The sequence below is a fragment of the Sander lucioperca genome, chromosome 3, assembly GCF_008315115.2.
Source record: "Sander lucioperca isolate FBNREF2018 chromosome 3, SLUC_FBN_1.2, whole genome shotgun sequence".
NCBI classification, from domain to species: Eukaryota; Metazoa; Chordata; class Actinopteri; order Perciformes; family Percidae; genus Sander; species Sander lucioperca.
The window spans coordinates 38,641,817-38,657,165 of NC_050175.1; the positions used below are offsets into that span (position 1 = coordinate 38,641,817).

At 38.0% G+C, this 15,349-nt stretch overlaps 3 protein-coding genes across 3 annotated transcripts; all 3 read left to right on the forward strand.

The window, feature by feature from the left end:
* Positions 1-3,755: 3,755 nt before the first annotated feature.
* LOC118494748 (up-regulator of cell proliferation-like) lies at positions 3,756-5,875 on the forward strand. Its single transcript, XM_035999725.1, has one exon. The coding sequence runs from the start codon at positions 3,867-3,869 to the stop codon at positions 4,752-4,754; it is 888 nt and encodes a 295-aa protein (XP_035855618.1). The 5' UTR covers positions 3,756-3,866; the 3' UTR covers positions 4,755-5,875.
* Positions 4,878-6,026, forward strand: LOC116067187 (interferon-induced very large GTPase 1-like). The gene has a single exon (XM_031323517.2). It carries the CDS (start codon positions 4,896-4,898, stop codon positions 6,024-6,026), a length of 1,131 nt encoding a protein of 376 aa, XP_031179377.1. The 5' UTR covers positions 4,878-4,895.
* Positions 6,027-8,937: 2,911 nt separating this feature from the next.
* LOC116067249 (interferon-induced very large GTPase 1-like) lies at positions 8,938-10,123 on the forward strand. Its single transcript, XM_031323620.2, has one exon. The coding sequence runs from the start codon at positions 9,173-9,175 to the stop codon at positions 10,016-10,018; it is 846 nt and encodes a 281-aa protein (XP_031179480.1). The 5' UTR covers positions 8,938-9,172; the 3' UTR covers positions 10,019-10,123.
* The last annotated feature ends 5,226 nt before the right edge of the window (positions 10,124-15,349 follow it).

Consider the following 15,349-nt stretch of genomic DNA (forward strand, 5'->3'; position numbering starts at 1 on the left):
TTAAAAAAAGTATACAGTTAAGATCAGAAGATGTTGAGTGAATCACAGTTCATGTCAAAGTTTTAGTCAGGAGACCATTTACATTTTTTTTTAATTTTCAAATGCTATAAAATTGAATAAAACGCCCAAAATTTCTATGGAAGTAATCATTACTTTTACCTATGAAGAATGTTGTATGGCTTCCATACAATGTACATGCATGCATCCAAATTATTTTTTGATAATTTGGTAAAAGAAACCCACAATTCTGATATATATAAAAAGGTCAAATTTGACTCGAGGACAACATGAGGGTTAAAGCAAGCCCAGATTCAGCTGGACCACAGCTAAACTGCTTATAAATGTTTAATGATGTTAGCTTATAAGTAAGGTCTTCCTCACACAAGTGATTCATGGGAATGCCACAGATTAGTGCTGTAAGTTCGCTCAGTAAACGGTATTACAGAAAATGGGTTTCAGCTGGCCTAGAGCTGACATAATGAGTCGGCAGAATATTAATCAGCAATGATTTTGATAATAAATTTGTAATTTAAGTTGTTTCAAAAAAAGAAAGAAAACAGCTTCCCAACAGTGAATATTTGCTGGTTTACTTCAGCTAGAGACTACACTGGATATCTGGATTGTTGCTCAGACAGAAGAAGACATTTGAATATCAAGATATGCAATTTCACTATTTTTACATTTTATGGATGAAAACGACTAATTGAGAAAACAAATATGCATAATAAAAAGGATCATTAGTTCCAGATTGACCTGAACTCTGTATCCAATGGATCTTATTCTGCTCTCAGCTGGAGGTTGAATATGAGCTAAACAAATGATCTGCCAGTCATGAGGAGTGAAAACTTTAATATACAGTTAATTTAATGAATGCACATGTTGCAGCTGACATGCTGCCAGCCAGTACCCAAGCACGGTGACATCTGCTGCTGGCTGGCATTTATCCGAAATACTTTCTGCTCAATACTTTCTGTGTGTTTGTTTGTCTTTGCTGCTGTAATTAAATGACACTGAGAAAAACCAGCGGAGCAGAGTTGTTAACCCTCAGCACACACCGCTTCATGCAAACGTGTGCACACAACTTGCAGAGTGGAATGCCTGAGATTAGGAGAAAGAGCAGGGTGGCACTGAGAGCCACTCCTTATGAGTTTGTATCTCTTACTCACAGTAGGAGGAGCCCAGGTTCAGTGTCACAGTGACATCATTGTTAAGTGAGACAGAGGCAGTCGTGGAGGGAGTAGAGTACCCACACTTGCAGTATCATAGTAAAAACACAAATATAATTTGCGTAGTGTCAGCAAAAAGTTTACTTCCAAAGTAAAGTAAACAAACAACAGCGGGCCCGCCCAGACTTTAATGAGGCCAACTTGAAGCACAGAAATTTTAATTGCATTTTGTGTCTGTTTAGAGGTACAAAGGCACTCTTTAGGACATGCCCCCACAACTGGCATTTTAGTTAACTGGGAGCTCTGGCCATTAGCTGCAGCAGCTGCCGTTTGCTAGAACCCATTTTGGTCTTTTTTTTCCTATCGACATCTAGCGATCAAGATTCAGATAAAACTCGGCCGGAGTTCTCCTTTAAGGTGAGCAGAGAGAAACTTTCCCCTTCAGCAGATGGATGTAAAAACATCTTCTTAGTGTCAAACTCTGCACACATCATCCTGCACAGTGAAGACCAAACATCCAAGTGAAGGAACAATAGGAAAAATATATATAATAATATAATATATATATTCTAATGCACTTGCACATAAACTGTGTTATACGTTAATTCAGGAAACATTCTTGTGTTCATGTATGTTGTAGTATAGTACCTGACGGTAATTCATTAAAGAACAGCTAAATCTAAGATAAGCCTCCATCACAATTATTTAAGGTTTGTAACTGATCTGCAATAAATGACAAAGAATAGCTTAAAATGTTTTGTGTGAAAGTAAAAAATATATTTATTGTTATCCTTCGGTGCAGAGACACAGGAGAGTAAAGGGAAAAGTCAGACCATGTCTACACAGAACACAGAAGGACAACAGCCTGCAGGTACACTCCTACTTAGAATACTAATGATCTTTTAGAGGGGGAGCAATTGACGCATGTAGTAATTCATTTTCAATGAGAGGGGAGTGGCAGGTAGGGAGGCTATTTTGTAATTTCTTAGACTATATATTTTAAGACTGTATGTATCCGGTTACGTTACATATAGTTTAAACTTAAATTAGCGTATAAAGTTAAAGCTATGTTAATTTAGCTAACTTTAGCTATCAACAATAACAGTTTTATGTTTAAAATTTCCACAGTTCTTCATAAATCAACCTGAGATTAGGGATAGTGCACAGAAACCATGGTTACCACGCATAGAGCGTCTGGTGTTCACTTGCAGATATGCAGGAAGTGTCGCTTACCATCTAAAAAGACCTTTATATAGTAATGGACCAAGAAACAAAGTAATGCACCAACGAAAAGGCAAAGAAGAAGAATGCAATAACAGTCATGGATGTAAAACAATGCCATTCTAAAATATTGATACATTTTGACTGTGCTAATGTTTTATACGAAAGAAAATGCCTTCAACACCTGTGTCAGACCTTAAGGATACACACAAAATGCTTACAGAGAGTAACATTTAACAAAAACATGACTGTTTGTTTACATAAAGAACACCAAAGGGCATCTTCAACATGCATCCTTGTTAAAAATAATAGGTAACAACAGTAGACAGAAAAAGAAATGCTAACGATTTGTGGTTTCAGAGGGAGTTCCAAAGTCACTGTTCCCAGTTGTTATTCTTAAAGCTTCCATATTATGCTCATTTTCAGGTTCATAATTCTATTTTAAGATTGTACCAGAATAGGTTTACATGGTTTAATTTTCAAAAAACACTATATTTTTGTTGTACTGCACATTGCTGCAGCTCCTCTTTTCACCCTGTGTTCAGGTCTCTGTTTTAGCTACAGAGTGAGACATCTTTTCTTCTGTACTATCTTTGTTTGCACTCGCACATGCGCAGTAGCTCAGATCATAGCTCATGTCAGCTAGCTCCATAGACAGTAAAAGAAAGGCTGTTTCTCCAACTTCGGACAGTTACAAGGCAGGATTAGCTGGGAGACTTCTAAATGAGGGCGCACATGGAAGTAGTTCTTTTGTAGATTATGGTGAACTTGTGTGTGTTGTAGCAGTGCTTTGCCATGTGAACGAGGTAGCATGCTAAAGGTTGCGGTTAGCCAGCTCGTCTCGGCTAGTGACGTATAAAGCCGTGCAGATTTTGACCAGCTCACCCGGAGACTGAAGGCAGGACACACTCAGAAACCGTATCTCACTCTAAACAGCATGGATGGTTTTTTTCCAAGTTTGAATGCGTGTGGAAGCACCAGAGACACAAAATAACACCCCAAATCCCAGAAAAAGTGATTTTTTCATAATATGGGCACTTTAAAGAAACAGCATGTATCTCTCTAAATCACACAAGCACACACAAATCAATAAGGGCTACCTTGTCAATTTCTAAAAGTGATCTTCTTTATCTTTGACAGTCCTACTCAACTTTCTCTCCAAAGTTGGACTGGAGAAATTCTATCCCAACAAGCTCACTCTTCGGTCTCTCTTGGAGATAAAAAAAAAACAGCATAACGGATGAAACTGTTCAATCAGTGGAGGAAATACCATGGTGTTTTCTTAGAAAACTAATTAAAATAAATACTGAATGCAGGAGCTGTACACAATTATCAAACAATCTCGAGGAAAAAAATGATGTTCTTGACCTTTACACTGCAGATGAACCTGCAGAGGATAATGCGATTAACCCTCTCGACCTCATAGTAGCACTCTTCCTTTGTGCTGACAGCTTCTTGCAACAGGAACTGGCCCTCAAGATGTCAATGTGCCAGTTTTCTGTCCCACTGCTGTTGCCCCATGGCAATAACAATCAGAGTACCCTGATGCTTTGGGCTCTGAGAGACATCGTCAAAGAGTGGCGTCCACATCATTTGTCTGAATCAAGAGGGTTTGTTGAAGACAACATTATCCAAGCAGATATTCCATTCTACTCCTTTGTGAGGCTGAAAAATTGCAGTTTATCCAAGTCCCAGTGTTTGAATCATGTTCTCAGCCATGGTCAGTACAACAACAATATGTTCATACACAGAGATATGGAAGGTGTAGCACATGAAAGAATAATTGCCAATGGTTTAGTAGAGGTTTGCTGGTACCTTCCCAGTGGGACTGAAAATCTTGACATATTTCCAGAGCCAGTTGCATTCGCTAATTTGAGAGGAGACGTTTGTGAGTCACTTGCACAGTTCACTTTTCTTTGTCAAGTGTCCACTGCTACCTTTGTATTCCTGGACAAAGTTGAAGAAGAGGAGCACAAGATTCTGACTTCTCTTCAAGATGTCAAATCTAAACTGTTCTTCATTGTTAACCGCAAGGAGGGGAATGTTACAGAGGATATGGTGTCTGTCGAAAAAACACAGAAAGAATTAGACCTACCAAAGACCAGTGTGAAAATCAAAGACCAAAAGGTAAATGTTGCAGAGTTTTCAGATAAATTGTGTACAGCAATCAAGAAATCCCTGACAGATGTAACAACCACAATGACAATTGAAAATATGCTTGAGAGAGCTGTTGAACTTGGTCTGTCAGTGGATGAACGTACAAGTGACGACGAAAAGAAAGCAGCTCAGGAGATTGTGAAAGGAATCAGAGTGCAGCATATACCAGACTATAAGAACCAACAAATTCCTTTGCAAGGCGTTAACTAGAAAAGGTTATCACAGTTAGAGAAGGAGGAATGTAGGTTACAAGAACCTGGTGATCTAGAACTGGAAGAATATAAATCTCAGCTACATGTAGAAAAACAACAGATTAAGAAGGAGCTTGGCAAACACAAACTATCACATGCTATGAAGAGTTTTATTGACCACTTATCTACAACTGACAAAGACAAAAGAGATTTTTTCCTAAAGTGGATAGAACTTCAGCTTAATGCACATTTGCAGACTGCCATTCAACTACCTTTACTGCGTCACAAGTTGGCAGAGCAGAGCAACAAAGAGGAGAAAAACATGAAAGAGATTGCAGAGCTGGATCAGGCTTTGCTGGATAGCTCTTTAGTACTAGAGCATTACATGAGAGAGATGGGGCTGATCTATGAGTTTTCCTTGCAGTCACGAGACACTGCTGATGAAATATCTCGTCTCCCTGGTTTGGCTGCTGAAATGCTGTTGGATGGATATCCTTTAGAGCTCTTAGATGGAGATGCTTCTAACATCCCAGAGAGATGGGTGACAGATGTGCTAATGGAGCTTCACAAGAAGGTTGGAGAGAAGAGCAGACTGTTGGTACTGACGGTGTTGGGTGTTCAAAGTAGTGGGAAGTCAACACTCCTCAACACCATGTTTGGTGTGCAGTTTCCTGTCAGTAGTGGCAGATGCACAAGAGGAGCTTATATGCTCTTCCTCAGAGTAAGTGAGGATATACAAAGGGACTTGAACTGTGACTTTATACTTCTCATTGACACAGAGGGTCTTAAATCTCCTCATTTGGAACAACTAGAGGACAGCTATGAGCATGACAACCAGCTGGCAACCTTTGTCATTGGCTTAAGTGATGTCACCATTATCAATGTCTCAATGGAGAACTCAACAGAAATGAAAGATATCCTGCAAATTGCAACACATGCTTTCTTGAGAATGAAGGAAATTGGTAAAAAGCCAGTTTGTCATTTTGTGCACCAGAATGTTGGTGGAGTCTCAGCTCACGCAAAAACCAAGGCCGATAGAAAACATTTCTTGGACCAGCTCAATGAAATGACTCAAATTGCAGCCGAAATGGAAAAGCAGCCCGCTATAAAAGCTTTCACAGATGTGCTGGACTATGACATGGAAAAAAACAACTGGAACATCCCAGGACTCTGGCATGGGACCCCACCAATGGCACCAGTAAACACAGGTTACAGTGTAGCTGTAGCAGGTTTAAAGAGACAGGGAAAGGAGACAAACACTATGAGGTGTCACAAATCCCAGAGTTTCTAGAATGGATGAGAAGTCTCTGGAAAGCAGTCAAATATGAGAACTTCATCTTCAGTTTCAGAAACACTATTGCGGCTCATGCATACGACAATGTCTGCAAAGAGTTCAATCAATGGGAATGGGAGTTTAGAAAAGAGATTCTCTCCTGGCAGACATCAGCAGAGTGGGATATCTCATATGGTGACAACAAATCTGATCTCAGTCATTTGAATGAATTAGTCCAATCAAAGAAAATCAAGGTGGCAGAAAAAATAGCAGTCGAAGACAGAATAATGAATCAGAAACTGCAGGAATACTACAAAAGGAAAGACAGACATGTGAATCTGATAGAGGAATTCAAAACTGAATTTTTCAACAGTATCAGTAGTCTTGCAAATGAAATCCGACGGTCAGTTGACAATAAATTGGATTGTGCACTCGAGCTAAGAAAAAGTTTAAAGCAGCCATATTATGCTCATTTTCAGGTTCATAATTGTATTTTAAGGTTGTACCAGAATAGGTTTACATGGTTTAATTTTCAAAAAACACCATATTGTTGTTGTACTGCACCGCTCTCTCTCACTGCTGCAGATCCTCTTTTCAGCTGGTCTCTGTTTTAGCTACAGAGTGAGACCTCTTTTCTTCTTCTTCTTCTTCTGTACTATCTTTGATTGCACTGCACATGCCCAGTAGCTCAGATGTAGATCATGTCAGCTAGCTAGCTCCATAGACAGTAAAAGAAAGGCTGTTTCTACAACTTTGGTCAGTTACAAGGCAGGATTAGCTGGGAGACTTCTAAATGAGGGCGCACATGGAAGTAGTTTTCTTTTGTAGATTATGGTGAACTTGTGTGTGTTGTAGCTAGAGCTGGGGGTAAACGATTATTTATTAAACGATTAATCGGGCGATTATTTTATCGATTAGTCGACTAATCTAACAACTAATTGGACGATTAATATAACGATTATTTTTCTCTTGCTCGATTAATAAAAACCATAATGTATCTCAAATAAATACCAAAAAATTCTTAATAATATATTTTATTAAACAATTTTGCACAGCAAAAAATCTTCTGCTTTACACAAAATAAAATAATTATTTTACTGTTATACAAAATGAAAGGCCAGCCTGTTTACTCTTTTACAGTACCAACATAACTCTCTTGTTCAAAAAAATCAAGTTGTAGTGCAAAAAAGAAAAACACTGTGCAGTGCACAGTACAGACATTCCTTGGATTGTTTAACACAACATAACGGTCCCAACATAAAACCTGATGCATAATCAAACTCACTCTCTTAACTGCTATTGTGTAGGTTTACATGCTAATGCAGCTGTGCACTTTGGTGGTGCTAGGCTAACCAACGCATCTTAGCTCTCTGTGCAGTTTGTTCGTGCTAGGTTAGTAGCTAACGTTCACGTTAGCTAACGTTAGCTACTATAGGTAGCTGTGTTCTGCAGCCGTAAGCTAGCTACCATTCAAGCCAACATTAGATGATAACTAACGTTAGCTAAACACAGCTGTCTAGGCGCCAGTAGCTAGCTAACGTTAACGTTAGCTACTAACCTAGCACGAACAAACTGCACGGAGAGCTAAGATAGTTAGCTAGCACCACCTAAGTGCGCAGGCTACACAACACACTACACAAACATGAAATTAATTAAGCTAACGTTAGTACTTGGGACTATATTTCAAGTATTCCCATACCCTCGATGATTAAGGGCGAGCTGTTTTTTTAGGACTTTTTCTTTTCATGGGGCTTTTTGCGGGGCTTTGTTGGGAATTCTGTGAGGAGGTTACTGTTTCCTGCAATGTTTTGGTCTCCCACATGTGTGTGGCGAAGCGTCGACGCAAAAATATGACGTCTACGTAATTTTGACGTCGATGCGTCGACGTCATCGACGCGTCGCTGCAGGCCTAGTTGTAGCAGTGCTTTGCTATTGAGAACGAGGTAGCATGCTACCGTTAGCATGCTAGCGTTAGCATTAGCGTTAGCATGCTAACGCTAACCCTAGCTATGAGCTAATGGTTGCGGTTAGCCTGCTCGTTTCGGCTTGTGACGTCACAAGCCGTGCCGATTTTGAACAGCTCACCCAGAGACTGAAGGCAGGACACATTCAGAAACCGTATCTCACTCTAAACAGCATGGATGGATTTTTTTCATTGTTTTTTGTATGCGTGTGGAAGCACCAGAGACACAAAAGAACACCCCAAATCCCAGAAAAAGTGATTTTTTTTATAATATGGGCACTTTAAAAACGGCTCAGGATATTCAAAGAAACAACAGAGGAATGATTGAAGAACAAGTTATGAACCTCTTGAGTGACTGCAAACATCAAAAACTGACTGACAAAGAACTGGAAGATGAGTTTGAAAAGATGTGGGTTAAAGCCACTGTAAATGTGTCCGGCCTGAAAGAACAAAACATACCAGCAAGCATCTTCAAACAGTTGAGAAAACAATTCTTAAATCATAATGTCAATGAGGAACTACAGAACATTGGAGACCTAAAAGACATTGTGAAGGATCCATTTAAGGTAAAAAAGAAACACTTGAAAACAAACCTGATGAAAAATAACGACACAAAAAGAGAGTTTCAGAGCTTTGCAGACAGTGTTATTGAGTCTTGCACACGGTTTGTCCATGATACTGCAAAAACAGAAAGAGATTACAATGATTCTTTTACAAGGGAGCTTCTGGAAAAAGTGGATGAATCTCTGAAACAATGGAGCAAACACTGCAAGCCCCAGTTTGGGTTTGACCTGAAACTTTACATGTGTGGCATTGCCTCAAGAGAGTTCCTTCACATGCACAGAAAATTCTTGTCAGATAGGGATCCAAAACTTCAGCTGGAGAAGTACAAGCCTCAGTACTTGTCACATTTTATCGATTTATACAAACAGAGAGATGATTGCCAACGCAAAGCAAATGATTTTGTCAGACTTTGTATCAAACCTGCTGTTGAAGAGTACATCAGTAGATCTCTGGGAATAGACATTGTAGATGAGATTTTGACAAGTTGCCATTCAGTAGAGTACAGTTCACGCTCCTTTTTCCAGTACAACATTCAGGAAGAGTTGCTGCAAAAGGAGAGTTTGAGAGTTTTGTCAAGTACATTTGTACGTATGAGAAATATGTTAAAGATTGGATATTTCAACACATTCTGCGAAACATGTCAATAGACAAAACGTCGTGCAAACTGAAGAGTAAGAATCTGCAGGTCATAGTTAACAAAATAACAGAAGCAACAGAACGAGCCTCAAAAGGAGAGGATGGTGTTCAGCTTCCAGATAACCAGGAAAGCATCACAAAGCTCATCAACAACATGCGCACATATTTGATCAAAGACATCTCAATTTCAGAGGAGGCTGAAAAAAGCACCTTGTTTCAAATCCAAAGCACATGTCATCCATTTACAGAGAGCCTCAGTAAATCATTGGGTGAATTAAAGGAACAGCTGCAGGAGGAATTCTCAAACTCTGAAGACATCACTGAGACTCTGAACAAACTTCCAATCAAACCACAAGATGAGCTTTTCAAGCGGGTGTTTGGCTGTGGACAACAATGTCCATTTTGTAAAGTTCCTTGTGAGGCTGGAGGCAAAGAACACGAGAAACATCATGCAGCTGTTCATCGGCCACAAGGTCTTGGTAGATACAGGGATGTGGCCACTAAGAAGCTGGTTGAAACACTGTGTACAACAGATGTGCACAGTAAATGTAAATTCAGAAACACAGAAACCAAATATGAGTGGCATCCTTATAAGGACTACATGGACTACTATCCAGACTGGCTCATTCCTCCTGACTCCACCATCGAGGCGTCAGACTACTGGAAGTATGTCCTGGTTCAATACAATGAAAGATTTGCTCAAGAATATGAAGCCAAACCAGCTGATGTTCCAGAGGCCTGGAGGAGAATCACAAAGGAACAAGCACTGAAGGGATTAAAAGACGCCTTCATTATAAACAACATACAACATACCATCCTGAATATCTTTAAAACTAAACAACATTGAAACATGGAAGATTTTTTCATATACAAATGTACAGAGAAGACCAAAAGGAAACAGGAACTGAAGACGTTCTCATGACGCATTCAGCAGAACAATCAGTCAAGACAGATTTATCTATTGCTAGATATTATAGATCTCTAATCTGTTTGAAAATGATCAGCTTTCCTGCAAAATAATCTTGACGTAGAAATGTAGAAGTAATCAGCCTAATTTAATGTAATGAAAACATCTCAAATATTTTAGAAGCTGCGCAGGAAATAATTTAACTATAACAGACTATAAGATTTTGTTTTATTTTTTAGTTTAGAATTGCAATAGATGATTTAAACAAGTTGCATAAAATGAAATCCTGTAAATAGTTATGTTAGACTTTTAAATATATTCTATACTTTATATTTATTACTTAATTGTTTTTATTTTTTAAAGATTACAAATGTTCTTTTATCAATCTTCTGCAGGCCCTCAAGCACATAAAATGGTGTGCACAATAATGATGTTGACAAAGATCATTTAAAAGAAGATATGTTTTGTTTTAATTTTTTTGGTTGTGACCATTAGAAATATTTTTTTTAACCTATTTTCAAGATGCTGTATGTTTATGTTTATAATAACTGGTGTTGACAATTATGATGCTGAAAATGTACTTCAGAGATCACCTGGAGAAGGACATCATGTCAATACTTTTTGTCAGTTTTTGTTTTTGGCTACTACTGTTTTTTTCTTTTTCTTCATATTTTTAAATGCACAATATAACTGGGGTGCACAATAATGATGATGTCAGTGATAATGAGGATTTATAAGTTTTGTTATAGATATGTCAGCATGGTTTATTCATTGTGACTTTGAGTTAACTTACTTTTATTAATTGTACCTATTATTACCTACTCCACTATTTACATTTGTATAGTTTTATTTCTCATCATTCTTGCTTAATTTAATCTGAAAAGTAACTGATATGTGCTTGGAGGTAACAAAAATCAACATTAGTTGAAATATGTTGATGATGATGATGATGATGATGATGATGATGATGATGATGATGATGATGTGTTTAACAAGTAACAAAAGGCTGGAAATAGATTATTCTTTTTTTTTTTTTTTTTTAAACATGTTTTGATGATTACAGCTGTAACGACTAGTGCTAAAGATGCTGATGATGATGATGATGATGATGATGATAAACTACAAAGGCCATGTAACAGATGTTTTCTAACATGTCATCACTATGCTTAAATATTTCTTATTTCTTTACTTCTAGTAATAGGTATACCATGTTTATATTTTGATGTGTATTTGATAAAATTGGAATTTGAGAATAAGAAATATTGACACAGTTGACTTTTGATGCTGACTTGCTTTGTTTTTTATTTTCAAATATTTACAATTTGTTTCTTGTTTTATTCCTTTAAAATATGTTTCATAAACTAACGTATTGACTTGTGTTCATGGAAATAATCTTATAAGCCTATGTTGTACAAATGGCATGTAATGAAATTATGTTTTACTTACTATTATTAGTATTACTACTTACTTTTGTTATTACTACTTATTACTCCACAATTTACAATATTTTATTTCTCAAAAGTCTTGCTAGATGAAATCTTCAAAAAAGTAATTAATGTGTTCTTGGAGAGTAGAGAAATCTGCATCAGTTTAAATGTATGCATGTTGTTGTCAATGATTAATGCTATTATTATATTATATGAGTTATTCAATCTACAAGAAAGTTTAAAAGCTGGAATATTTCATATGTCGACGATTTCTTTACTGTTTTTGTTTGAGTTTTGTTGACTGCAAATGTTTATTTTTTTTTTCCAAGTTTATATAGAGTAAAGTGATGATGATGATGATGATGATGATTCATGTAGAAAGATCATGTGAGTATTTTTCTTAATGAAATAAATAAATAAATATAATAAAAAATGAAATGCTTGAAGTCACTTTTTTCAAATTTAAATTTGTAAGTAAGTTTACTAATATTAAGTATAAAGTTTTTTTCTACAAATTATTTAGTTTTAAAGCTCTTTGATATTAATGAACGTCCGTTACATTCAAGCCATTGCCAAATGAGTTGCTACAAAGCTAATTAAGACTATCAGCTCCAACAACTCTGTATTTCTCAGTATGACTATGTTCAGAAGATTGTGGTGTCTGCGACTTTTGCACGCAGAAACTCGAGTGAAAATAATGACCTCTTCTGAAGAGTCCTTCATGTTTTTTTAATCCTCCGTGTCCTCCTTGGCGACTAGCAACTGTGTGGAGGAGGGGGAGGAAGTGCGCTCACAGAAAGCTTGTTTCATGTGGGCGCGCCGACAGTGTTGTTGTCATTTCTTAGAATTCCTCATGGGGGAGACAGAAACTACGCACTATAGCTTTAAATGTGGTCTCAACCAGCCAACAGTGGGGAATACTGTTAAACATGTTAAACTTCTGACTTAGGTTGTTAGTCAGACGAGTTAATCAAGCTACAAGGACGTTGACGTTTGTTGTTGACTACAAATGTTGTTTTTTTTTTCCTTTTTTACAAGTTTATAAAGAGTAAAGTAATAATGATGAGCGAATTGATAATGATAATGATTAATGTAAAAAGATCAATTAAAAAAAAAAAATTGAAATAAAAACCCAAAATGCTTAAAGTCACCTTTATCAATCAATTAAAATACAAGTATTGGGTATTCAGTTTACAAAGTTTTACAAATTATTTTGCTTAGGTTTTATTTTTCCAAGCTGTAACCATCAATCACTATTTTCAGCTGTCAGAAGTTCCTTAATTTCCATTCACCATTGCCATAGATGTGATTGGCAAAGGACAAAAAAGCAGGAAAATATACGGCGCACCTACCATGACGCGGCAACAAGATTTACTGAACTTCAGACAAATATAAATTATGCATTCTTATAGAAATCAAGCAATGCATGCAATGAAATACTGTAGTAAACTACTGATTGATGAACGCAACTCAAATGGGCATCATCTAGCTCTGAGGCTAAGGTTAAGAAAAAGTGTTCCGATTAGCTCCACACTCCACTGAACGAAAATGTGCATTTTAGGTAGATACTGCTTCTGGTAAGGCTTCTGTTTACATTATTGACAAGTTATTAATAAGTTAGACATACGGATCATTGCATTCTCCCTCAACCCAAAGTCCCCACACCATGCATTTGAGTTTTAACATTAACTTACCTTCTATTGGCTATAAAGTTGAGGGTGATGGTCATGGAGATGAGTCAGGAGATTTGATGTATTGCCGCCTTTAGCAGCAACTTTTTTCCTGCACATTCTGCTGACAGGATAACTATCTTCAATCAACTGTCCTTCGGCATTCTTATAATAACCAAAATATGCCCATGCTTCAGACTTAGTCCTCTTAGAGGGCTGATAAATGTCCTGAGCGCTGTCATCTCCTCCTTCCGCCATGATTCCAACTTCAAGAAACGCACGTTGGAGGCTACGCAGTGCGCCTGCGCAGCAACTTTAGGAGACTCGGAGCTGGGAAGGATTAAACACGGTGGTAATCCACCGTGATAATCATTATATATAATCATTATATTTTAAATGAAAATGGTAATTGTTATCGGCAACATTTTTATCGTGGTTTACAGTTACACCGGTAATCGTAACATCCCTAATTGAAAACTACTGTTCCTGTTTCTTGGCAGCAAGCTTTTTCAATACCTGCAGTCGCCGCTTTTGAAAAGTACTTCTGGCATTGAAAGCTGCTCCTATTTTTGACTCTTTGGCTGCCTTCTTTCTGGCTGGATTGGGAGCATGAAGTTCTGCCCTCCGTTTGTTGTCTGCCCTGTACCTCCGGCTTGAGAGTTTGACATTCCGTACAGGTGATGGGTTGATGGGGCTGTCCTTTGATGGTCTGGAGTAGAGGTGAATTGCTGAGACCTGCATGGCCTTCAGCTGGTACTTTACAATTTCATAGACCTCATAGGTCTCCACATTCAGGCTTGTTGCAACGATTAACGATACTTTGCTAGCCAAGAATCGTTTTACATTAATGTTAATGGAACCATGATAAAAATGATCAATGGATCACTTGATTAAGTTTAAGTAGACCTGCATGTAAAAAGGAACGACAAGATGCTCTAGAGGCAGTAGTCATTGTCGGCTTCAGCTAAGAAAGAAATAGTTCGCCCCACACGTCCAAAATTCTTACAACACATCAGATAACCTTCAGCAACAATTGCAGGCTCTTTGGTGGAGCTCTGCTTTGAAGGAAGTTCCATAGTCACAAATGAATGGACTACTTGCGGAGTGTCATGAAGACATGAATCAGAGGCACAAAAAATCATTATGTTTACCAATACCCGACGCGTGCCTGGCGCAAAAATTGCATTGAAAGATGTCTCTTGTCTTCCCAGAAACAATGTCTATAGTTACTCTGGACAATCAACATAACTCAAACAGTGAATGCAAGAAAGAAGTAGTAATACAATTTTGTGAAATTCAGCCACCTGCCACTTGAGGCCAAAAGAAATCAGAGACTACACAATCACACTAATAATACTCCCTGATTTATCACTGGCCGATATGCTCACTTGTTTTAAGCAAATACAACTTTTAGTTCTCATAAACTGACAAAACTGAGTTGATAAGAAACTGTGTATAAGCTGTAATAAACACTGTATGGAACATACAGTCTCACTTACCATTCTGGAAAACAGCCACAAGGGGGCACTCAAAGCACACAGAGTCAAGTCAAGTCCACAATGAAGAGGTTAGATGCACAAAAATCTTTCCAGACAAAGGGCCTGAAATGCAAGAGTAATAAAGCACAATTACTCCACACAAAAGTGAATGACATGTTATTTTTAATCTATTGATACGTGTTCACGGGGACGTTTTTCTTGTTTTGTTCGTGGTGGCCAGCACGAAATACCCCACGCCCATGGGCGCAAAGATGGGCGCAGGTGCATTTGCTATTTAAACGACGTGCGTCGGTCTTAAACTAGCAAAGACACTTGTGTCGGGCTTTGAGCTGCTGGGTGCTAGATAGGGCCCATAGTGTGGTATCACACATGCTTTTGGTGATGACCCTCTGCAGGCTGTGGACACATCTCCATTAACAACATGGAATCTTCTCTTCCACTGTCCAGTTTCCCACATAGCTACACCTTCTGTACTGTGTACTCTTGCAGTAGGGAAAATATTTCTCATTTCCCCGTCTACAATTAACAGAAACTTTGATGACATGTTCATTTGATTCATTCACATATTGTCTGTAAGACGCTGCCATCCAGTGGTTCCACTGAGAACAGCAGCCATGTCAAAACATCCTCTCCAGCATCAAAGGTGTATGTGCAATATTCACCAGCAGCTTCATC

Bases quoted from the DNA above. Each gene is read 5' to 3' on its own strand.
- LOC118494748 (XM_035999725.1), top strand. From the start codon at position 3,867: ATGTCAATGTGCCAGTTTTCTGTCCCACTGCTGTTGCCCCATGGCAAT.
- LOC116067249 (XM_031323620.2), top strand. From the start codon at position 9,173: ATGTCAATAGACAAAACGTCGTGCAAACTGAAGAGTAAGAATCTGCAG.
- LOC116067187 (XM_031323517.2), top strand. From the start codon at position 4,896: ATGAAGAGTTTTATTGACCACTTATCTACAACTGACAAAGACAAAAGA.